The sequence below is a fragment of the Solea senegalensis genome, linkage group LG21 (genome assembly GCF_019176455.1).
Source record: "Solea senegalensis isolate Sse05_10M linkage group LG21, IFAPA_SoseM_1, whole genome shotgun sequence".
NCBI classification, from domain to species: domain Eukaryota; kingdom Metazoa; phylum Chordata; class Actinopteri; order Pleuronectiformes; family Soleidae; genus Solea; species Solea senegalensis.
Window position 1 is genome coordinate 16,308,370 of NC_058040.1, and position 17,769 is coordinate 16,326,138.

Sequence of the window (17,769 nt, forward strand, 5' to 3'; positions counted from 1 at the left end):
TTATTATTATATATGTATATTTTTATACATATATATAACAGAAACACAACATATTCAGAGTTTCCGTCTGTCTAACAATATTTACATATTTTCATTTGTTTATAACATGTTTTTTTTCATTGTTGGACAATGTTGGAAACACAGTCCTAGTGATTTAAAAGAGATAAGAGCATTTAAATAACTCCTCCTTTTTTAAAATTGTCTTTCTGTTCATTCTAACTCTGCTGATCCTTCTCATTCATTCTGGCCTCTCCCTCTCTCTCTCTCTCTCTCTCACTCACACACACTCTCTCTCTCCCTCTCTCTCTGTACCATATGGTGCACCATGGTACATTTAGCTTGTCAGTGATAATGGATGGCCATGGAAGCCCAGTTTTGCTTTAAGCGCTAACTTGCTGCTTACTCTGTGTGTGTGTGTGTGTGTGTGTGTGTGTGTGTGTGTGTGTGTGATGAGGGATCATGAAGCACAATCAGCCCCTAACATGCACTCTTCACACACACACACACACACACACACACACACACATTGGTCAGTTTTTCACACCCAGAGCTCAAACTTATGACTATTTTCATAACTGGTTCTTAAATCTTAATTTGGATTATAAATGTAAAGAGAAATATCGATGCTTCAGTCTTCAGAAAACATAAAACCCATTTTAAAATGTCTACTCTCAAATGTTCTGCTACAGAAGACGATCAGGGCCACATATGAATGAATGTTTGTGGAAACAAAATAAAATACATTTCAAAAAGTCGGAATTCTCAGAAAAAAGTCAAAATTCACAGAAAAAAAAATCATAATTCTAGAAAAGGAAGTTGGAAAAAAATTTAAATTCAGAGAAACAGTTGGAATTATGGGGAGTCGGAATTCTCAGGAAAAAAGTTGAACATTTTCAGGAAAAAGTCAAGAAGTTGGAATCTCAGAAAAAGTCGGATTTCTTAGAAAAAAGTTGGATTTTTGGGAAACAGTTGGAATTATGAGGGGGTAAGTCGGAATTCCGAGAATAAGTTTAAATTTTACGAAAAAGTCGGAATTATGAGGAAAAGTTGATGGAATCTTTCAGGAAAAAGTCAGAAATCTTGGAAAAAGTTGTATTTCTGAGAAAATAGTTGGAATACTGAGGAAAAAACAGTCAGAATTAAAAAAGATTTCATCTTTAGCTGATTTCTATATATTTTTTCCGACATCAGTATCATAAAATAATATTTAGTTCTATATATAAAACAAATGTAATGTGTGGTTTTTGTGATCAAATCTGATACCTGAGTGTAGATTATTTAATCCTTCAGCACTGTCACTGTCCACCACTGTCTTCATGTCCTGACCGTTGGTCGGTTGCCATGGCAGCAGATGAGGATAAAGTGATAGTTTTTTTCCCTCTTTTTTTTCCCACGCCTCCATGTTGGTGCCGTGTGAACAGAGGGGGCGGAGCCTCTGCTGGCACACACTGAATGAAAAGTGATCGGACAAAGAAGTGGGAAAAACCGCACTGTTTGTGTTAAACTGCCCCCAAATCTGTTCACACACGAGCTCCGCCCACTGAGCCGGGTCAGCTGACACAGAAACAAAAACAAAAACGATATCGTATCTACGACACCTTATGTCATTCGTTTATCACATACTGGTCCTTTAAAGTCTTTGTTATTTTTCTAGTTGAAAAAAGCTGCTATACTACTCGCTTTACTTCGTTAGAAAGATGCTAATAAGATGTTTACGAATAAATCGCGACTTTTCTACAGAAAGTTTCCAACAGAAATCCCCAAAAATCAACCCTAAAATGTGGCTAATGTGCTAATTGTTGGTGAGCTTTTTTTTGATGTGTTCTCCTGAATATTTATTAATTTTTCCCTTAAGGTTCAGTGTGTGTGAGAATTAGTGACATCTAGTGGCGAGAGTGCAGATTGCAACAAATCGCAAACTCCTCCCATCAACTTTCTGCCTTTATCGGGAAACTACGGTGGCCGTCGCAGACCAGAAAAGTGCTTGTTCTTCTTTGTTCGCATAATTAGCTTTGTTGTGACGCCTGAAACGTGGCGTCACAAAATGGCGGCCGTATAAAAGGCTGAATCTAAGGCGACGAAAACCAGAATATTTTTTTATTTTAAAACGATACTTGTCAGTCGTATATTACATTTTAACGTATAAACCCACCGGACTTTTGCAGTTTTTCTGCTTTACTTGTGTCGCCGTCGAAGCTTTTTGCGACCGAAACAGGTGACATGTCCCCTCCTCCGTCCTCCGTCCCTTTTCTTCTGCTGTCCGTCCTCTCGTCCCCCTCGCAGTGTGATGTCAGGTGTGCGGCGCCCGCTGCGATGCGGCCGCGTGTGGGAGCAGATATGTCATTATTCCTCAGCCAGGTGGCTGCGCTGACATCACACAGAGCAGATCAGCGCATGTGAATCCTCCTCTTCCTCCTCCTCTTCCTCCTCCTCCTCCCAGAACCTGCAGCTTTAGGGTTTTTCTGGACATATTATCGTTCCGTCCAGGTGTTTGAATGCTGTATTTGTGTCTTAAATACAGGGATTAAGTTGAGAGGACGAGGGTTGTCAGTGACGGGGAGGAGGACGTGGGCTCGGAATGTTGGACTAGAGACAGTTGAGGTGTTTAAAATGGCAGATTTGAGATTAAATCTGCATCAGCTTCAGTCTGCGATGACGTTAGATTACGTTTTACTGCTTTGTCCTCGCTTGTTACTCACTTTTCCAGCAAGAAAGTGAAGTTTATGCCTCTTTGTTTTCCCTTGAACGTCCATCGATGAATGTGAATTTATGAGAAAATCCTTTTTTCTCACACGAGTTACGACATCAGACTTTTCCACCAGGAATCCGACATTTGTGTCAACTCTCCTGCACCAAACCTCATAGAGAAAAGCAGTGATTTTAATGTCCCAGCTGACAGGAGTTCCATCAGTGAGTTTAAATGTGTTATTGTTGTGACGTCTGCATTTAAAATCCTTGGTTCTGATTTACCTAAATGACTCAAATGTAGTAAAGGATGCAGCAGCAGAGCAGCTCCCATGTTCCCGTGAGCTAAAAACGTTGATTTTCTCCAACAAGGAGAAGTTTCAAAATAAAGTATGGTTCAGATATTGTAGACAGAGGCTGGTGTTGATTTAACGAGCAGAGTCTGATGGCTCAGGGTTCCCATGACGTTATTCGATCTTTCGATTACTGACAGATTTTATGTTTACGTTGCATCGTCTGTCGCTTTAGGCAAAAACAATCGCCGCTTATCTTTTTCTTCTCCAGTCGCAGACTCTCAGTGACACAAGACAGAAGCGGAAATTATACCTAATATTTTACAATAAAAGCTTTTATATGCGATTAAAAATATACAGAGATGAAATAGAAGAAAGGTCAAGGGGGGGGAAAGCAGAATTATTTATTTCAAAAGAGTGAGAGAGGAGGAGGAGAAAGAATCACAGAGAGAGAGAGAAACAGCCGTGACAGTGACGGCAGAAAATCAAGAGTGTGATGCTGAACTCCAGGATCCTCTGACCTCATGACCCCTGCAGTCTGACAGCACCTGACCCATCATCTGTCTCCTCCTCCTCCTCCTCCTCCCACAGGAGAGACAGAGACAGAAACACACCTTTTTACCTAATGCCTCTACTTCTTCACTCCTGCACCAAACTCTTTTTACATCACAGCTCACAGGAGTTGTTGATCCACTGCCGCCTCCATCAGTGAGGTCACATGTGTGATTTTGTGACATGGGCATTTAAAACTCCTGTGTTCTGATTTAAATCAAAGTGACACAATAAGTCACAGAGTGATGAAATGAGGCTGCAGTAGATCAGCAGCTCCTGGGTTTTTCTCTATGGACTTTGGTGCGGGAGAGTGAAAATGTTGGAAAATGAACTTTTCTTTAGTAAACGTGTGTTTCATGAAGCAGCAGAGCACGCACAGTTAGTTAAGAAGTGTCAGTATTCGATTCTTCTCATAATCTATTGATTTGTTAAGAAATGTCACCAGATTAATCTGTAAAATGTTTCCCAGACCTCAAAACAACGTTTCCTTGTTAAATGGAGCACAGAAATTAGAAAACAGAAGAATGGATTATGTTTTTGTTTGGTTCATGTTGACATTTTCATAAACACAACATCATATAAGATATATATCATTTATAATCTTGTACCGGATGAAAAACGACCGACATTGATTCAGTGTTTCAGTGAAAAAACCGAGGTGTGAAACATTCGCCGCCATCACGGCCTTCTTTCCCGCGTGATTCGTCGAACCAACACGTCTCCGCTCATTGTCTCCACGTCCATATTGTGCTGCTAATTCACTTCTTCACACCTTTTCTCTCTTTGTCTAAAAACGTGTTAAATCCACGTCTCAATAAAACAAACCTTTGTCTTTTCTTAAGTTTTGAACGTAATCCTGAGCGTTTTACGACAGATTCTCCTCGTGTTATAATTGGAGACGTTGTTTGTCTGTTTTTGGGCTCGCTGCCTCGTGGATGTGACTCCAGATGCTTTTGTGTCCGAGGTATTTGTGAGGAAAACGCTGCCCGAAAATCCTCAAGACAAAGACAGAAGGAGAGAGAGAGGGAACGCAACAACAGAAAACCCTGGAAGGAATCAAATCCTGCTCCCGAGTTCTCATTCAGCAACATTTATGAACGGAGGGATGACGCAGGGAGGTTCAACTGAGACAAAGTGGCGTCCAACATCACGCCGCTGCTCAGGTGCCACGGTCTTTACGTTTCTGTCGTCGCATCACAGCGAAAGAAAAACTCCCGTTTGCCAAAAAACCCGAGTCAGACCCCGACCAAAGTAAACGCCGCCACCATGGAGCGAGAAAAGAGGGAGAGAGAGAGAAGAGGGAGAGAGAGACGGAGAGACAGAGAGGGAGAGGGGGAAGATTTGGGGCTGTAATGCCAGCCTTATGCGTCTTTTAGTCGTTTCCGCCGTCGGGGTTTGGCAGCGGCTCGCTCGCTGTCAGCCAGCCAACAAAAGTCTGCAGTGCCTGCCGCATTTTCAGCTTTGTCTCACACACACACACACACACGCACAACATAAGCACACGCCGCCGTCACCACCGTGCACACACACACACACGCTCGCTAACGGCCAGTTGGCGACATTTTTGTTCTCGACGAAAACGAAGCAACGAGAAACAAAATTTTTAAAGGAAAATTTAAAAAAGCAAAATTTATTGGAAAAATTGAAACAAAAATCTGGAATTTTTGCCACAGTTTTAGCATTTTGACGTGGTGACGGCGCGAGGGTTCAGTGGTGGCGTTTGTGGCCTTGTTGTCGTTTGTCTGTTGATTCTGTGGAGGAGGTGTGTGTGTGTGTGTGGTGTGTGTGTGGTGTGTGTGCGGGTGTGTAAGCGCAGCATACGCGTGTGTGTGTGTGTGTACGCGGCATGTGTGCGGTGTGTGCGCGGTGTTTGTGTGCGGTGTGTGTGTGTGGCAGTGTGGTAGGCAGTGTGCATGTGTGTGTGTACATGTGTGTGTGTACATGTGTGTGTGTGCGTTTGTGTGCATGTGTGTTTGCATGTGTTCCCTGTGTGTGCGTGTGTGTGTGCGTGTGTGTGTTGGTTTGTTCTTTGGGTCTCATTCACATGAACCAGACACCAAGTGTCATGGCTGCCACACACACACACACACACACACACACACACACACACACACACACACACACACACACACACACACACAGTTGACAAATAATTTAGGCCTGACTTTGTTTTCTTGCATCATCGTCACATGACTTCACCTTAATGGAACAAATGCAGTAACATGTGTTTTATTTTTGTGTATTTTAGTCATTTTTTGTACATTTCTTTCTCATTTCTTGTGTATTTTTGCGTTTTTTTCGTGTACTTTTGTTGCATTTTTCTTTATTTTTGCTCTGTGTATTAATGAATGGTCATTGTTATTATAACAGCACAAAACTTCACTTTTTCTACATACATTTGAATTTTTCAGTCAATAAACACAGAAGTGGAGAGTTGCCAGTTAGAATCTCGACAGGTCACAGGCCGGGGAACCTCTGAGCAAAGGATCTAATCCCCATTGATTGGGTTAATTGGACACTCTAAACTCTGTGTGTGTGTGTGTGTGTGTGTGTGTGTGTGTGTGTGTGTGTGTGTGTGTGTGTGTGTGTGTGTGTGTGTGTGTGTGTGTGTTGGACTGGAGCCTGGATAAATGACAGATGATAAATGTGACGGTCGAGTCAGGAAGTGAAGAATCTGCCAAACAAAAATATGCAGATCACGGGAAAAGCAGGTGATTCACTGCAGCGCCCCCTACAGAGAGACAGTCATGACCAGTCAACTGTCGGACAGTTTAACAGAGATTAACAGATTAACAGATTAACATTTAAAGATAATCAATACATTTTATTTTAGTGAGGACAAAGACACAGAGACTCAGGTCTGCCAGCTCAGATTAACACTTAATCTGATCTAATCTACACCAGATTAAGTCTGTGACATTTTAAGATTATTTTAAGAACATTTTAATGTTTAGATATTTAAAAACATGTTAGAAACACAAATAATAACTTTTTATTTACTGTCAAAATTCATAATGTAATTTTGATATTGACGCTGAAACTGGATGATTTAAACTCAGATTACAAGAGAATATAATAAGGACAATCTTATCTTAAATGATCTTCTCTTGTCGTACATCTTATTTTATATTATCTTACCTCAAATTGTCCTGTTTTATCTTATCATATCTTAGATTATCTTATGTTAAAGTGTCTTGGATTATTTTAACAGAGCAGAAACTTTATTGTCCAAAACGGGTCGACAAAAAGAGAGCACACTTCTACACACGTATGTGAATAAATAAGGTATTTTTTCCCAGTTAAAACACTGGTTATAATCTATAACATCATTATCATTATTATTATTATTATTATTATTATTATTATTGTTGTTGTATGAAAGTAAACAGAGTTGTCGATGATGATGAAGTCGCTCTCTGTCGTCGCTCGTATACGTTCGTTCATTCTTCATCTGCTGTTTGATGTATTCACTCGCTTCACTGCCAAGAAATCAATGCCTGCTGGGAGTTTTTGGGATGGGGGTGGGGGGTGAGGAGGGGGGTGAGGAGAGGGGGGGACAGTTACTCATCGACTGTCGTCTGTTAAATTAACAGACGGCGAGAGAGAGGGTTACGCTTTACACGTGAAGACAACGGGAGGAATAAATATATAGATTATTTCATATTCTCTCTCTCTGTGAGTGTGTGTGTGTGTGTGTGTGTGTTTGTTATTGTGTGTGTGTGTGTGTGTGTGTGTGTCACCACACATGCAGCACCTTTAAGACTTTGTAGAAAGTTCTGGACCGGTGCCCAGTGGTGTCATGGAAACGCTTGAATCACTCAGAGTGATTCATGTCTGCACGGTCCAACCCTCCCCCATCACACACACACACACACACACACACACAGAGCGTGCGGGAGTTTAACCCGTCTTCTATCCATCTTTCCTCCCCCCCGTCTCCCTCTCTCGCCGTCTTTCTTCGCTCTCATCGTCTCACCATCCTCGTCAAATCGCACTATTAGTCACATAGTTTATGAAAATGGAGTCATTATATGGATGTCAGAGGAGATCTCGTCTTTGCACACTTTCCTTTTCACACACGCGCGCGTTGACGTGTCCCTGAAAGCAACGTCAACACTTGTCAAACATCTTCATCTCCTTCCTTTCTCTCTTTCTCTTTTCTTTTAAATCCTTCCTGAAGCCATCGTCACTGACTGACACCTTCATTCCCACTGTTTTTCCTGATTTATTGATTCATATTTGGTCCAGAACTGCAAATAAACTGGAATTTATCCACATTGACAGAAGCTTAAATCACACAAACACCGTCCCAATCATGTCATTTATTAGATTAACAAAACATTAATGTGTCTAATGTGACGGAAAAAGAGATTTTCATTAACCATGTGAACATAAAAAGTCCAAAAACCAGATCTTACATTAACTAGTTTTGTTCTAATAAATAAAACAAACATAAAAACAGTATTATTATTAATTTAAAATTGTTATCAATGGCTGAAATGGTTAAGCGACTCATTTCACAATAAAAGCCTCTCAGAGTCAATACAATATGCAAATTGTGTCAAATGTATTGGTGAAATTTCATGTTCCAGCTTAATATCACTCATCCTTCTCTGACACGTGTGTGTGTGTCTAATTTAAATCCCACAAACACAGTAAATGACATATATCTCGTGTTGTTTGTGTCTAACTCTTGAAATTTTTAAATGAGCCGAGAAAAAGACAGTTTTCTGACCTCGTCTCTATTTCTGCCCGTGTCTCTGAGGAAACCCCCGCCGTGACATTTTCCTCCCAGACGATGAACCTAAATAGACTCATTGCAAGAGAGAGAAGGACCCCCAGATGAAGCGGCGCTTGTTAGAGCGAGTGTGTGCCCAAGTACAAAAGGTGGAGGAGGGGAGGTCAACCCACCCCGCCGTGTCAGGCCCATAGAGAAGTCAGCGAGGCACGACGTAAACCAGCTCGCGTGGACGATATTTTAAACATTTATCTCACTTTCATTCAGACTTCTCCATCAGGAAACTCAAAACTTAAATAAATCACTCTCTGCACCAAAGTCCATAGAGAAAATCAGCAATTCTGATTCTGCTGCCTCCTTTTATAGGTTTGAGTCACTTATTTGAGACTGAACAAAGATTTTCAAACCCAGAATTGACAAAATAAGACGTTTGAAGTTGCCGATGGAGGCAGCAGTGGATCCACAGCTCCTGTGTGCTGTGATGTTAAAATCCATGCTTTTCTCTATGGGGTTTGGTGTGGTCTTAAGATAACATGGAGTCCAGATACTACTTTAATGTGGGTCTTTTACTTTCTATAAAAGAATACACATCCCAGCTAGAACATGACACGTCATCTTTAGACATCAACTTGTTCTTCTAACTAACTAACTCGTGTTAACGTTATCATAAACTCACTGACTCCTCAAAACCTGGCCAGTACTTCATATTTTTCTTCTAATATTTGTTTACAACTAGAGTTCTAGCCTTCATTTATGTTTTTATTCAACAAACAACTCAGTCAGAACATGACATGAGCTAAAGAAGCTAAAGCTAAAGAAGTTAGCTTTCAACTTGCTAGCTTACTTGCCTCTAACTTCTAATGAACTAGCATAAACATTACCATAACCTCACTAACTCCTCAAAACCGGGCTGGTTCCATTTTGCTTTTGATATTTGTTTTCATACAGAATTATTGCTGTCATGTAAGTTTAAAATAACAAAAAAGTCAGAACATGACATCTTTAGATATCAACTTGCTAGCTAGCTTGCCTCTAAAGTCAAGAGTTAGCGTTAGCGTAACCTCACTAACTCTTTTTTTTTTGGTCTTCGTTTACATTCGGAATTATATTCATGACATTTATGCTTTAAGTTGAGAAACAACTCGGTCAGAACATGACATGACATCGTTAGATAGCAACTCACTCGCTAACTTGCTGTTAACGTCTAAGTAACTAGTGTTACGATAACCCCACTAACTCCTCAAAACCTGTCTGGTTGATATTTGATTATGTTCAGATTAATTTTTTTGTGTGAAAATGTCGGGTAGTGATTGTAATATTCAACATTTAGCCTCAACATTAAACCTGGGAACTGTTTCTAATGTCGTATTTGCTAAATCTGTGTGTTTTCCACAGTCAGTGCATAAAACTAAATATTTGAAACGATATAAAGTAGCTTTTAAGTCACATTTTTCAAAGCAAACTCAAACAATTTATCATCCTGCTGCAACATTAGGAGCAATTTCCAGTTTTAATGTCACATCTAATTATTTCTACAGATGATTTTCTGTTCCCTAAATTACCCCAAAAACATTAATGTCTTTTTCTTTATTATTTCGCTGGATTTTTTTAAAGTGATTTTGACAAAGAAAAAGCAGAACGAGGCCAATTATTAACGTTTTCCACGACAGAAAATGTCCATATTTCCTCTCATATTAGTTTGATTTCCTGGTTTATTTATGACTAACATAGATCACTGCTCTCTCTCATACGCTGGACAAAAGAAAATTGAATCATGATTCATAATTGAGACGAAAATGAGAGCGTTCAAATGTCTCTCTTAAAGGAATAATCCACTTAAAATATGATTCAGGGTTTGTTTGTTTCTTAAAAGTAGAACATAAAACTGTATCTTGATCTTTTTCAATATCTTATATTTGTGTGTGTAAGTTGTGTGTGTGTTTACACATTTATTCATTATATGTACAAATACACTGCAAATACACAAGTGAGTTTATTTTGTATTAATACGTTATAATATTACAATTCAACCAAAAAACAAGTAAAATATTTGTCTGTAGGCAAATGTAAAATATGACACTATATATTTCTTGTTTTTCCAAACTTCTTATTCGATGCAGTAATAGAGTGAAAAAAACATCAAAATACACAGAATATTGACACAAAATAAATCAATAAATAAAATACATATTTCACAAATTTACAAATGTAGATTCTGAATAATGACAGTAAAACATGGAATTATACCAATATTACGGTACAATTTAACTACAATCTTTAAATTTGACTTTATGACTGTTGTATAAAGAGCATTTTTTTTAAAGTTATACATTATTTCTTTTATTATAAAAAAAGAACAGAAAAACTGAAATTATCATTAAATTAAAGATAAAAGAAAAAACATTTAAAAAAAATAATTGACATAAATTTTTACTATTAGTAGACGATTATAAGACATTCAAATCTGATTACAGGTCTTTAATTCCTCAGTGTGTGTGTGTGTGTGTTATTTTTTCTTTAATTTAGAGATGTGTGTGTGAGGAGACAGAACTCCTGTAAATGTTGGCGTTTGTCCATTTTTCGGGGACTCGTCCACACAGATGGACGGAGTCATGTGGAGACAGAGAGCGAGAGAGAGAGAGACAGAGAGAGAGAGAGACAGAGAGTGGAGCGGCGGATCGATCACTTCCGTGCATGTGAACGTCGTCACGGAGAAGTCGTGTTTGTGTTTGTGTTTAAAAACAGAAGCTTCACCTCGTCACGTTTCTCTCTCCTCGTCAGCGCTTTTATAGAAAGATTCTTCCAACAAAGGACGTCTGTGAATGAATGAGTGAATGAATGAATGAAAGTGTCCTTGAATGAAGTGAAATCTCCTATTAAACCAGTGGGAATCGACTTCAAATGAACAAATGAAGTACTTTTACTCTAAATTACGGCTAACGGTAACAATTATTTTTCATACTTGCTTCATATTTCATCCATAAAAATACTGAAAATATAAATTTAAACTGATTAATTGATGGTCAAACGTAATTTAATTATTGATTAATAATCAAACTAATTCAAAAGAATACAAATACGTTGGACACAATGACTGGATGAATCGGTGAGATCTGATTTAATTCAGCTCCAATTGTAATATTTAATATGATATTTGACAAGTTTGTGAGACATGAAAAACTGGCTTTAAATAAATTAAACTTGTAAACAATCTTTTTTACATTCATTCATTTGACTCATTTTAAAATAAAACATTGATGGACTATTAATAATAACAGCATGTAGCCTGTATTTTTAATCAAAACATTTCAGTTTGAATTGATAAGAAATGCAGATTTTTTGAGACTTTATACAGAATGCAGAGACGTGTGTGAGTTTATTATTGTATTTTTCAGGAAACTTATGGATAAAAAACAAATTGAGGAAGAGCGCAGACAACAGGCTCCGCCCTTTTCCAAAATAAAAGCATATATGTACTGTTTTGTATATTAATTTAAAGGCTTATTTTAATACATTTATAGCATGAAATATGTGTGTGTACAAGAGGACCTCTCTTTTTTCTGTCATAAACACTACCCTTGTCAGGACCAGTAAGTCCTCATAGAGACCAAAAACCTGGTCCTAATGAGACAGAACCTCATGTCTGAGGAACTTTTTAAAGTATATATATTTATATACATGTATAAATAAAAAATATAAATTTTATAAAACATAATTTTCAAATAGCAAATGCTGTAATTTCAAATCTTTGTTCAAATCAAATGTTTTATACGACTTAAATAAATGTAATATTTCTGATTTAGAAACAATTAACATCCTAAATTCTCATATTTGCATCATAAAAACCACGATAACGGTTAATATTTCCATGTATCCTGTGATAAATCTTGTTCTTTAATCAAGATTAAGTTAGTTAGTGAATGAATGAATGTGAGTGAGTGAGTGAGTGAGTGGAGGCAGTGTCCTGAGAAGAACAGCAGTACAAGCACACACACGGCCGCGTGTGTGTGTGTGTCTTTGTGTTCGTGCCAAACCAGTCCAGCTGGCATGAGCCGAGGCCTCTGTGTTCACACACACACACACACACACACACACGCACGCACGCACACACACACACGGCTGTAATTATCAGCCTCTTCTGCATCGACTACCATGTTGGCTTGTATTCAGCGTGCGTCTATAGTCGCCTGATTCAGACCCTTCACCGTGTACGTACAGCGCTTTCGTTCTCCCGCTCGCTGTGAAACTCCTCCAGTTTCTGGTCTCGTGTTCGGCCGCTCGGCGTAATTACACACTCACGCGCTGTGGTTTGATATTTAGACTGGCTGAAGATTTAAGTGCTTTCATCCCCAAAAAAACAACGTCCATGTGGTTAAAAATAGGCCCCGAAGTAGCAGCAGAAGCACAAGCTCGAGCTGGAGAGGAAATCAGCTTTGTTGTCGGATCGACCGTCGCTGCTGCTGCTGCTGCTGCTGCTTTTTCAGAATAAACCCGATTCTGGTCACGTTTGTGCGTTAAAACGCTGGGTTTGTTTCACCCCTCAGTGATCAGGTGTTGACCTGAGTCAAAAAGACACGTTTGTATAAACGACTGTGTCTGTGTTTCATATTTCACTGCAGGTTAATGAAAAATCTCACTTTACTCAACTGTAAACCATGAAAAACGTCACATTTAAACACTCTGTATGGGATTAAATCGTAAATGACCATAGAGCAGCTAACACATATTTTCATAATTGATTTTCACTCTTGCTTAATGGAATAGTTTTATTTTGTCCATAAAGTTTTTATGATTTTTTTTTATCGGAATTCCCGATGAAATTGTCTGTATCGTAACCTTCTTCATTTCACACGATATTTGCCAAGAACTACACGACAATTTTAGATGAAACTTGTGAGAATTTGTTGTGGATTATTGTAGTTTTATAAAGATATTCTGATGTGTTTTAACGCAGATTATGTTGCGATGTTATAAAGATATTCTGAGGTGTTTTAACGCAGATTATGTTGCGATGTTTTGAAGATATTCTGATGTGTTTTAACGCAGATAATGTTGCGATGTTATAAAGATATTCTGAGGTGTTTTAACGCAGATTATGTTGCGATGTTATAAAGATATTCTGATGTGTTTTTATGCAGATTATGTTGTGATGTTATGAAGGTATTCTGAGGTGTTTTTACGCAGATTATGTTGCGTTGTTATGAAGATATTGTGATGCGATTTTACGCAGATTATGTCGCGATGTTATGAGGATTTAGGTGTGTTTTACATAGATGATGTTGCGATGTTATGAAGATATTGTGATGCGTTTTGAGGTAATAGTGTGATGTTTTTAACCCTATCAAGTGTATTTTTGCACATAAACCTAACCATAGTTTATTCTATGTACATTAACTTAATTTGTAACCAAGAAAGGATTTTGTTATTTACCACCACACACTATCACCTGAGGATCACCTGCAGGAAGTTGTGGATTTAATTAGAGTTGACTCTCCTGAAGTCCACGTACCTTGTCTCACTTTGCGTTTGTGTTGTCTGCGCTCACGACGACTGTATCTGCACCTAAAGGAAATGTGGGGAATGAAAGCTGCTGTTTATGACCCTGGAACATAAAGAGTTTGTGGATCTGTGCGTCGCCGATGTAGCACATGTCGTCTCTGTTGTGCAGGAAGAGCGGCGCGTACAGAAAATCATGCAGGGACAACAAACAAGCAGACTAGAATATGTAAATGTAGGATTCTTTATGTGAAAGCAGGATTAAAAACATAAAAACTGGGCAGACGGAGATCAGTTAAATGTGATACTGATGTGTTATTTCTCAGGAAACCACATAGTGTTTAAAACCAAAAATCCCAACCTTGAATTGAATTAAAATGCAATGCAATATTCAGTCTTTATGTATATCACATGCTTTATGCTTGATGTTGTAGTGTTCTGTTTTACCCGCCCACATGTAAAGATTAGCTACTAGTGATGACTAACACTGACTTAAACAATAAGAACCTTTAGAAGGGGTCACAGGTCATTCAATTCCTTATTTTCTTTGCATTTATTTATATTAATGAATGTATTTACACTATGTATGGATGGATGAGATGTTTATAATTCCATTGGCCTCACAGATTAAGTGGTAAATGAGAGAATACATTTATTGTTTGTGTTGGTTTTGTTCACTAAGTGTTTCTTTTTCTTTTGTCTTCTGCAGGTAAATCAGAGAGGAGTTCGTATTCGTACGGCAGAGAGTCCAACCCACACTGTCACCAGGTCAGTCTAACAGGGTTTTTAAAGCTCACGCTCAGCTCTAATGTTGCCTTGTGTGTGTGTGTGTGTGTGTGTGTGTGTGTGTGTGTGTGTGTGGTTAATGGTGGTGTGTGCGTCCTCTCAGACTGGACTTTACGTCGGTAACATTGAAAAGTGACGCTGGTGGAAAACACGACATTCATAAATCACATCACTTTCATTTTAAAATATTAACACCTGTCGTGTTCACTATCCTGGAGTTTTGGTGAACTTTAAACTACTTCATTTGTTGTTTCTCAGTAGTAGAACTCTCTGAAGCTAACTGCTAACTGTTAACATGAACAGTGTACGATTTCTGGTGTGTTAGCATGAACATAAACAGCACTGAGCTAAAAACACTGCCGTCTGGATGGTACAGCAGTTAGCATGTAGCCACTTTCCTCCATTATGCTCATTTTATTTTATTAGCATGTAGCTTGACCACTTGTAGTTTTTGTCGTACAAACAGCAAAGCAGCTGCTATGCTGCTAATTTAGCAGCTATGTAGCTGTTTGACGGGAGCAGTTAAAGTTGGTCTTTAATCTGAGTGTTTTTCAGGTTATGCTTCACTTAAGCAGCTACGGTAGTTTTTTCACTTTCAAGGCTGAAGTAGCTCTTTGACTTGAGCATTTTTAAGTTGATGTTTGACTTAAGCAGCTAAAGTAGCTCTTTGACTTTAGCAGCTATGTTAGTTCTTTCACTTAAGCAGCTAAAGTAGCTCTTTGACTTTAGCAGCTATGTTAGTTCTTTCACTTAAGCAGCTAAAGTAGCTCTTTGACTTTAGCATTTTTAAGTTGATGTTTGACGTAAGCAGCTAAAGTAGCTCTTTGACTTTAGCATTTTTAAGTTGATGTTTGACGTAAGCAGCTAAAGTAGCTCTTTCACTTTAGCAGCTATGTTAGTTCTTTCACTTAAGCAGCTAAAGTAGCTCTTTGACTTTAGCATTTTTAAGTTGTTTTTTGACTTTAGCCGCTATAATAATTTGCAAAATAGTCAGCGATATTGCATAGAAAAAAGTGAATTTGTTTTGCTAATCCAATGTAGTAGAATATGAAGTTTGACTTTTATGCTAAAACTTGCAAAAATAAAATTTGTGTTGTTTATGCCAGACATAAACAACAGATGTTGTTGTGTAAATCTTTATTTTCCTGTTCAGACATTTAACTTTAAATTTCTCTTTATTTCCAACTTGTTTTAAACTTTGTTGGTTAATTGTTTACTGAATTAATTATAGTAAAAGTGTGTGTGTGTGTGTGTGTGTGTGTGTGTGGACGGACGAGAAGATGCACAACAGTGATTAAAACAGAATTATACAGATGTTGGCGTTTGATACTTGTGGTTGAATATGAAAGAGCGAGATGTGCTCAGGTTGTTGAAGTTGTAGAGTCTGATGTTGAAGGATTAATTTTTTTCTTTCACTCTCAAACGTCTGTTCATTAAAGTCTTATCTAACAAATGTGAGAATATGAGAATCAAAGAGAAAGATGTTACACATTATGAGGGAACGCTGCTGGGTTTCTGATCGGATGAAAGCTGAGTTTTGATCATTGAGGAGAATTAAAACAGATCGTCGTATAATTCATATACTGTGTAATTCTACGTGCACGACATCTTTAATATCTCACACATCAGAATGAGGAGTCGACCAATGTGATTTTTCTCTGTGGCTGATTTATATATTTAACAAATGTTTTTTTTTTACTTTTAAATGATAACAAATAATACACTGAAAACACTACTTGTCTCTTCAATTTACATTTTATGTCTTTATGTGAGAATTTTCAATAAAAATAATCAGCTCATAACAAAGATTTCTGAAAACAAAAATGCGCGACCTTTAATAATTAGCTACTAACAAATAATAATTAGCATTGGGCAAAAAAAATGCAAATATTGATAAAGATTATTCAGTCTACCTCTAATAATAATACTATGTTGTCATAGTTATCATATCATTTTCCAATATCTGGATTATTGTGAATTATTGAGGCAATTAATATTAACTTGAAAATACTGACTAGCTCACTAACGTACATTGAAATGTGCCACAAGGGGGCGCTTACACCTTTCCAATCACTCCAGGACCTTGTGATTTCATATAATTGTTTTACACAAAGAAATTTTAAGTAAAATTATTTTTTAAGTTTTCTAGAGAGTTATTTTTTAAGTTGAAAGGTGATTTTAAACTTTTACGAAAATGCAAACATTTTAGTCGGGATAATCGCGACATTACATTTTCTTATTGTTAAATACCCGAAACATATGTCATTGTCCTAAATTGTAAGATATAAATATCAATAATTAATATTAATGTTTAAAATTTAAAATATGGCAGGGTAAACGGATTTCTCGCCAAGTGACTCTACTTCATGTCTCCTGAAGGTGGCGCTGATCACTGGAATTAGTGTAACGTGGTGGTAATTTAAGTTTTCACAGCTGTTTAAAACATTTTCCAAATTATCAATAATGTGATTACAAATTTATAATTTTATTAATATGTAAGTTAATTTTAATGTATTTCAGAGACTTTTTTTTAGAGTTTAAAGACGAATGTAAACAGATTTCTCGCCATTGTGTCTCTACTTCATGTCTCCTGAAGGTGGCGCTGATCTCTGGAATCAGTGTAACATGAAGGAAATACACATTTTTTATAGTGTAGCCTGACAGATATTGTCCTGTACAGTTAAATAAGTGACATATGTAGATTATGACAGAATCGCTGTGTCATGATATGATCAACACTGTGCGGCATGTTTTTGCACATCAGGAGTCACCCAGCGACCCGTTCACCTAATGAATGGGTGAAATAATGTTTCTGGAGGAGTGGCTGCCAACACGGGGTCCCAGTGTGGTTTCCAGGGGCAGCTGGTCACTTATTACTGTCTGTGAGTGACAGAGTGAGCACAGGAGGTGGAGAGAAGGAAAGTGAAGGCAAACAAAAACACCAGTGTGACTCCTGAACCACTGAAGGACAATTCTGCCCCTTCAAAAGCAACGGAAAAAAGAAAAGACCTTCCTCACTTTTACTGTAGCTTTGTGATGAGTTTGCTTTTGTCATGAGGACACGGTTTGTCCCTGACAACACACACACACACACGCACGTACACACACACACACACGCACACACACACACACACACACACACACACACACACACACACACACACGGCAGTCGTGTTTGCCTGCTGCCAAACGAGTGTCAGTTGTTACTGGAATAGTTTT

At 38.0% G+C, this 17,769-nt stretch overlaps 1 protein-coding gene across 6 annotated transcripts in view; it reads left to right on the forward strand.

Moving 5' to 3' along the window:
• LOC122787108 (transcription factor 4-like) overlaps positions 1-17,769 on the forward strand; it is a 159,714-nt gene that overhangs the window by 48,422 nt on the left and 93,523 nt on the right. For all 6 annotated transcript variants that reach the window (XM_044053688.1, XM_044053689.1, XM_044053685.1 and 3 more), the window contains one exon: positions 14,474-14,532. In XM_044053688.1, coding sequence (XP_043909623.1) covers positions 14,474-14,532 — 59 coding nt within the window. The remainder of the gene's footprint in view (positions 1-14,473; positions 14,533-17,769) is intronic.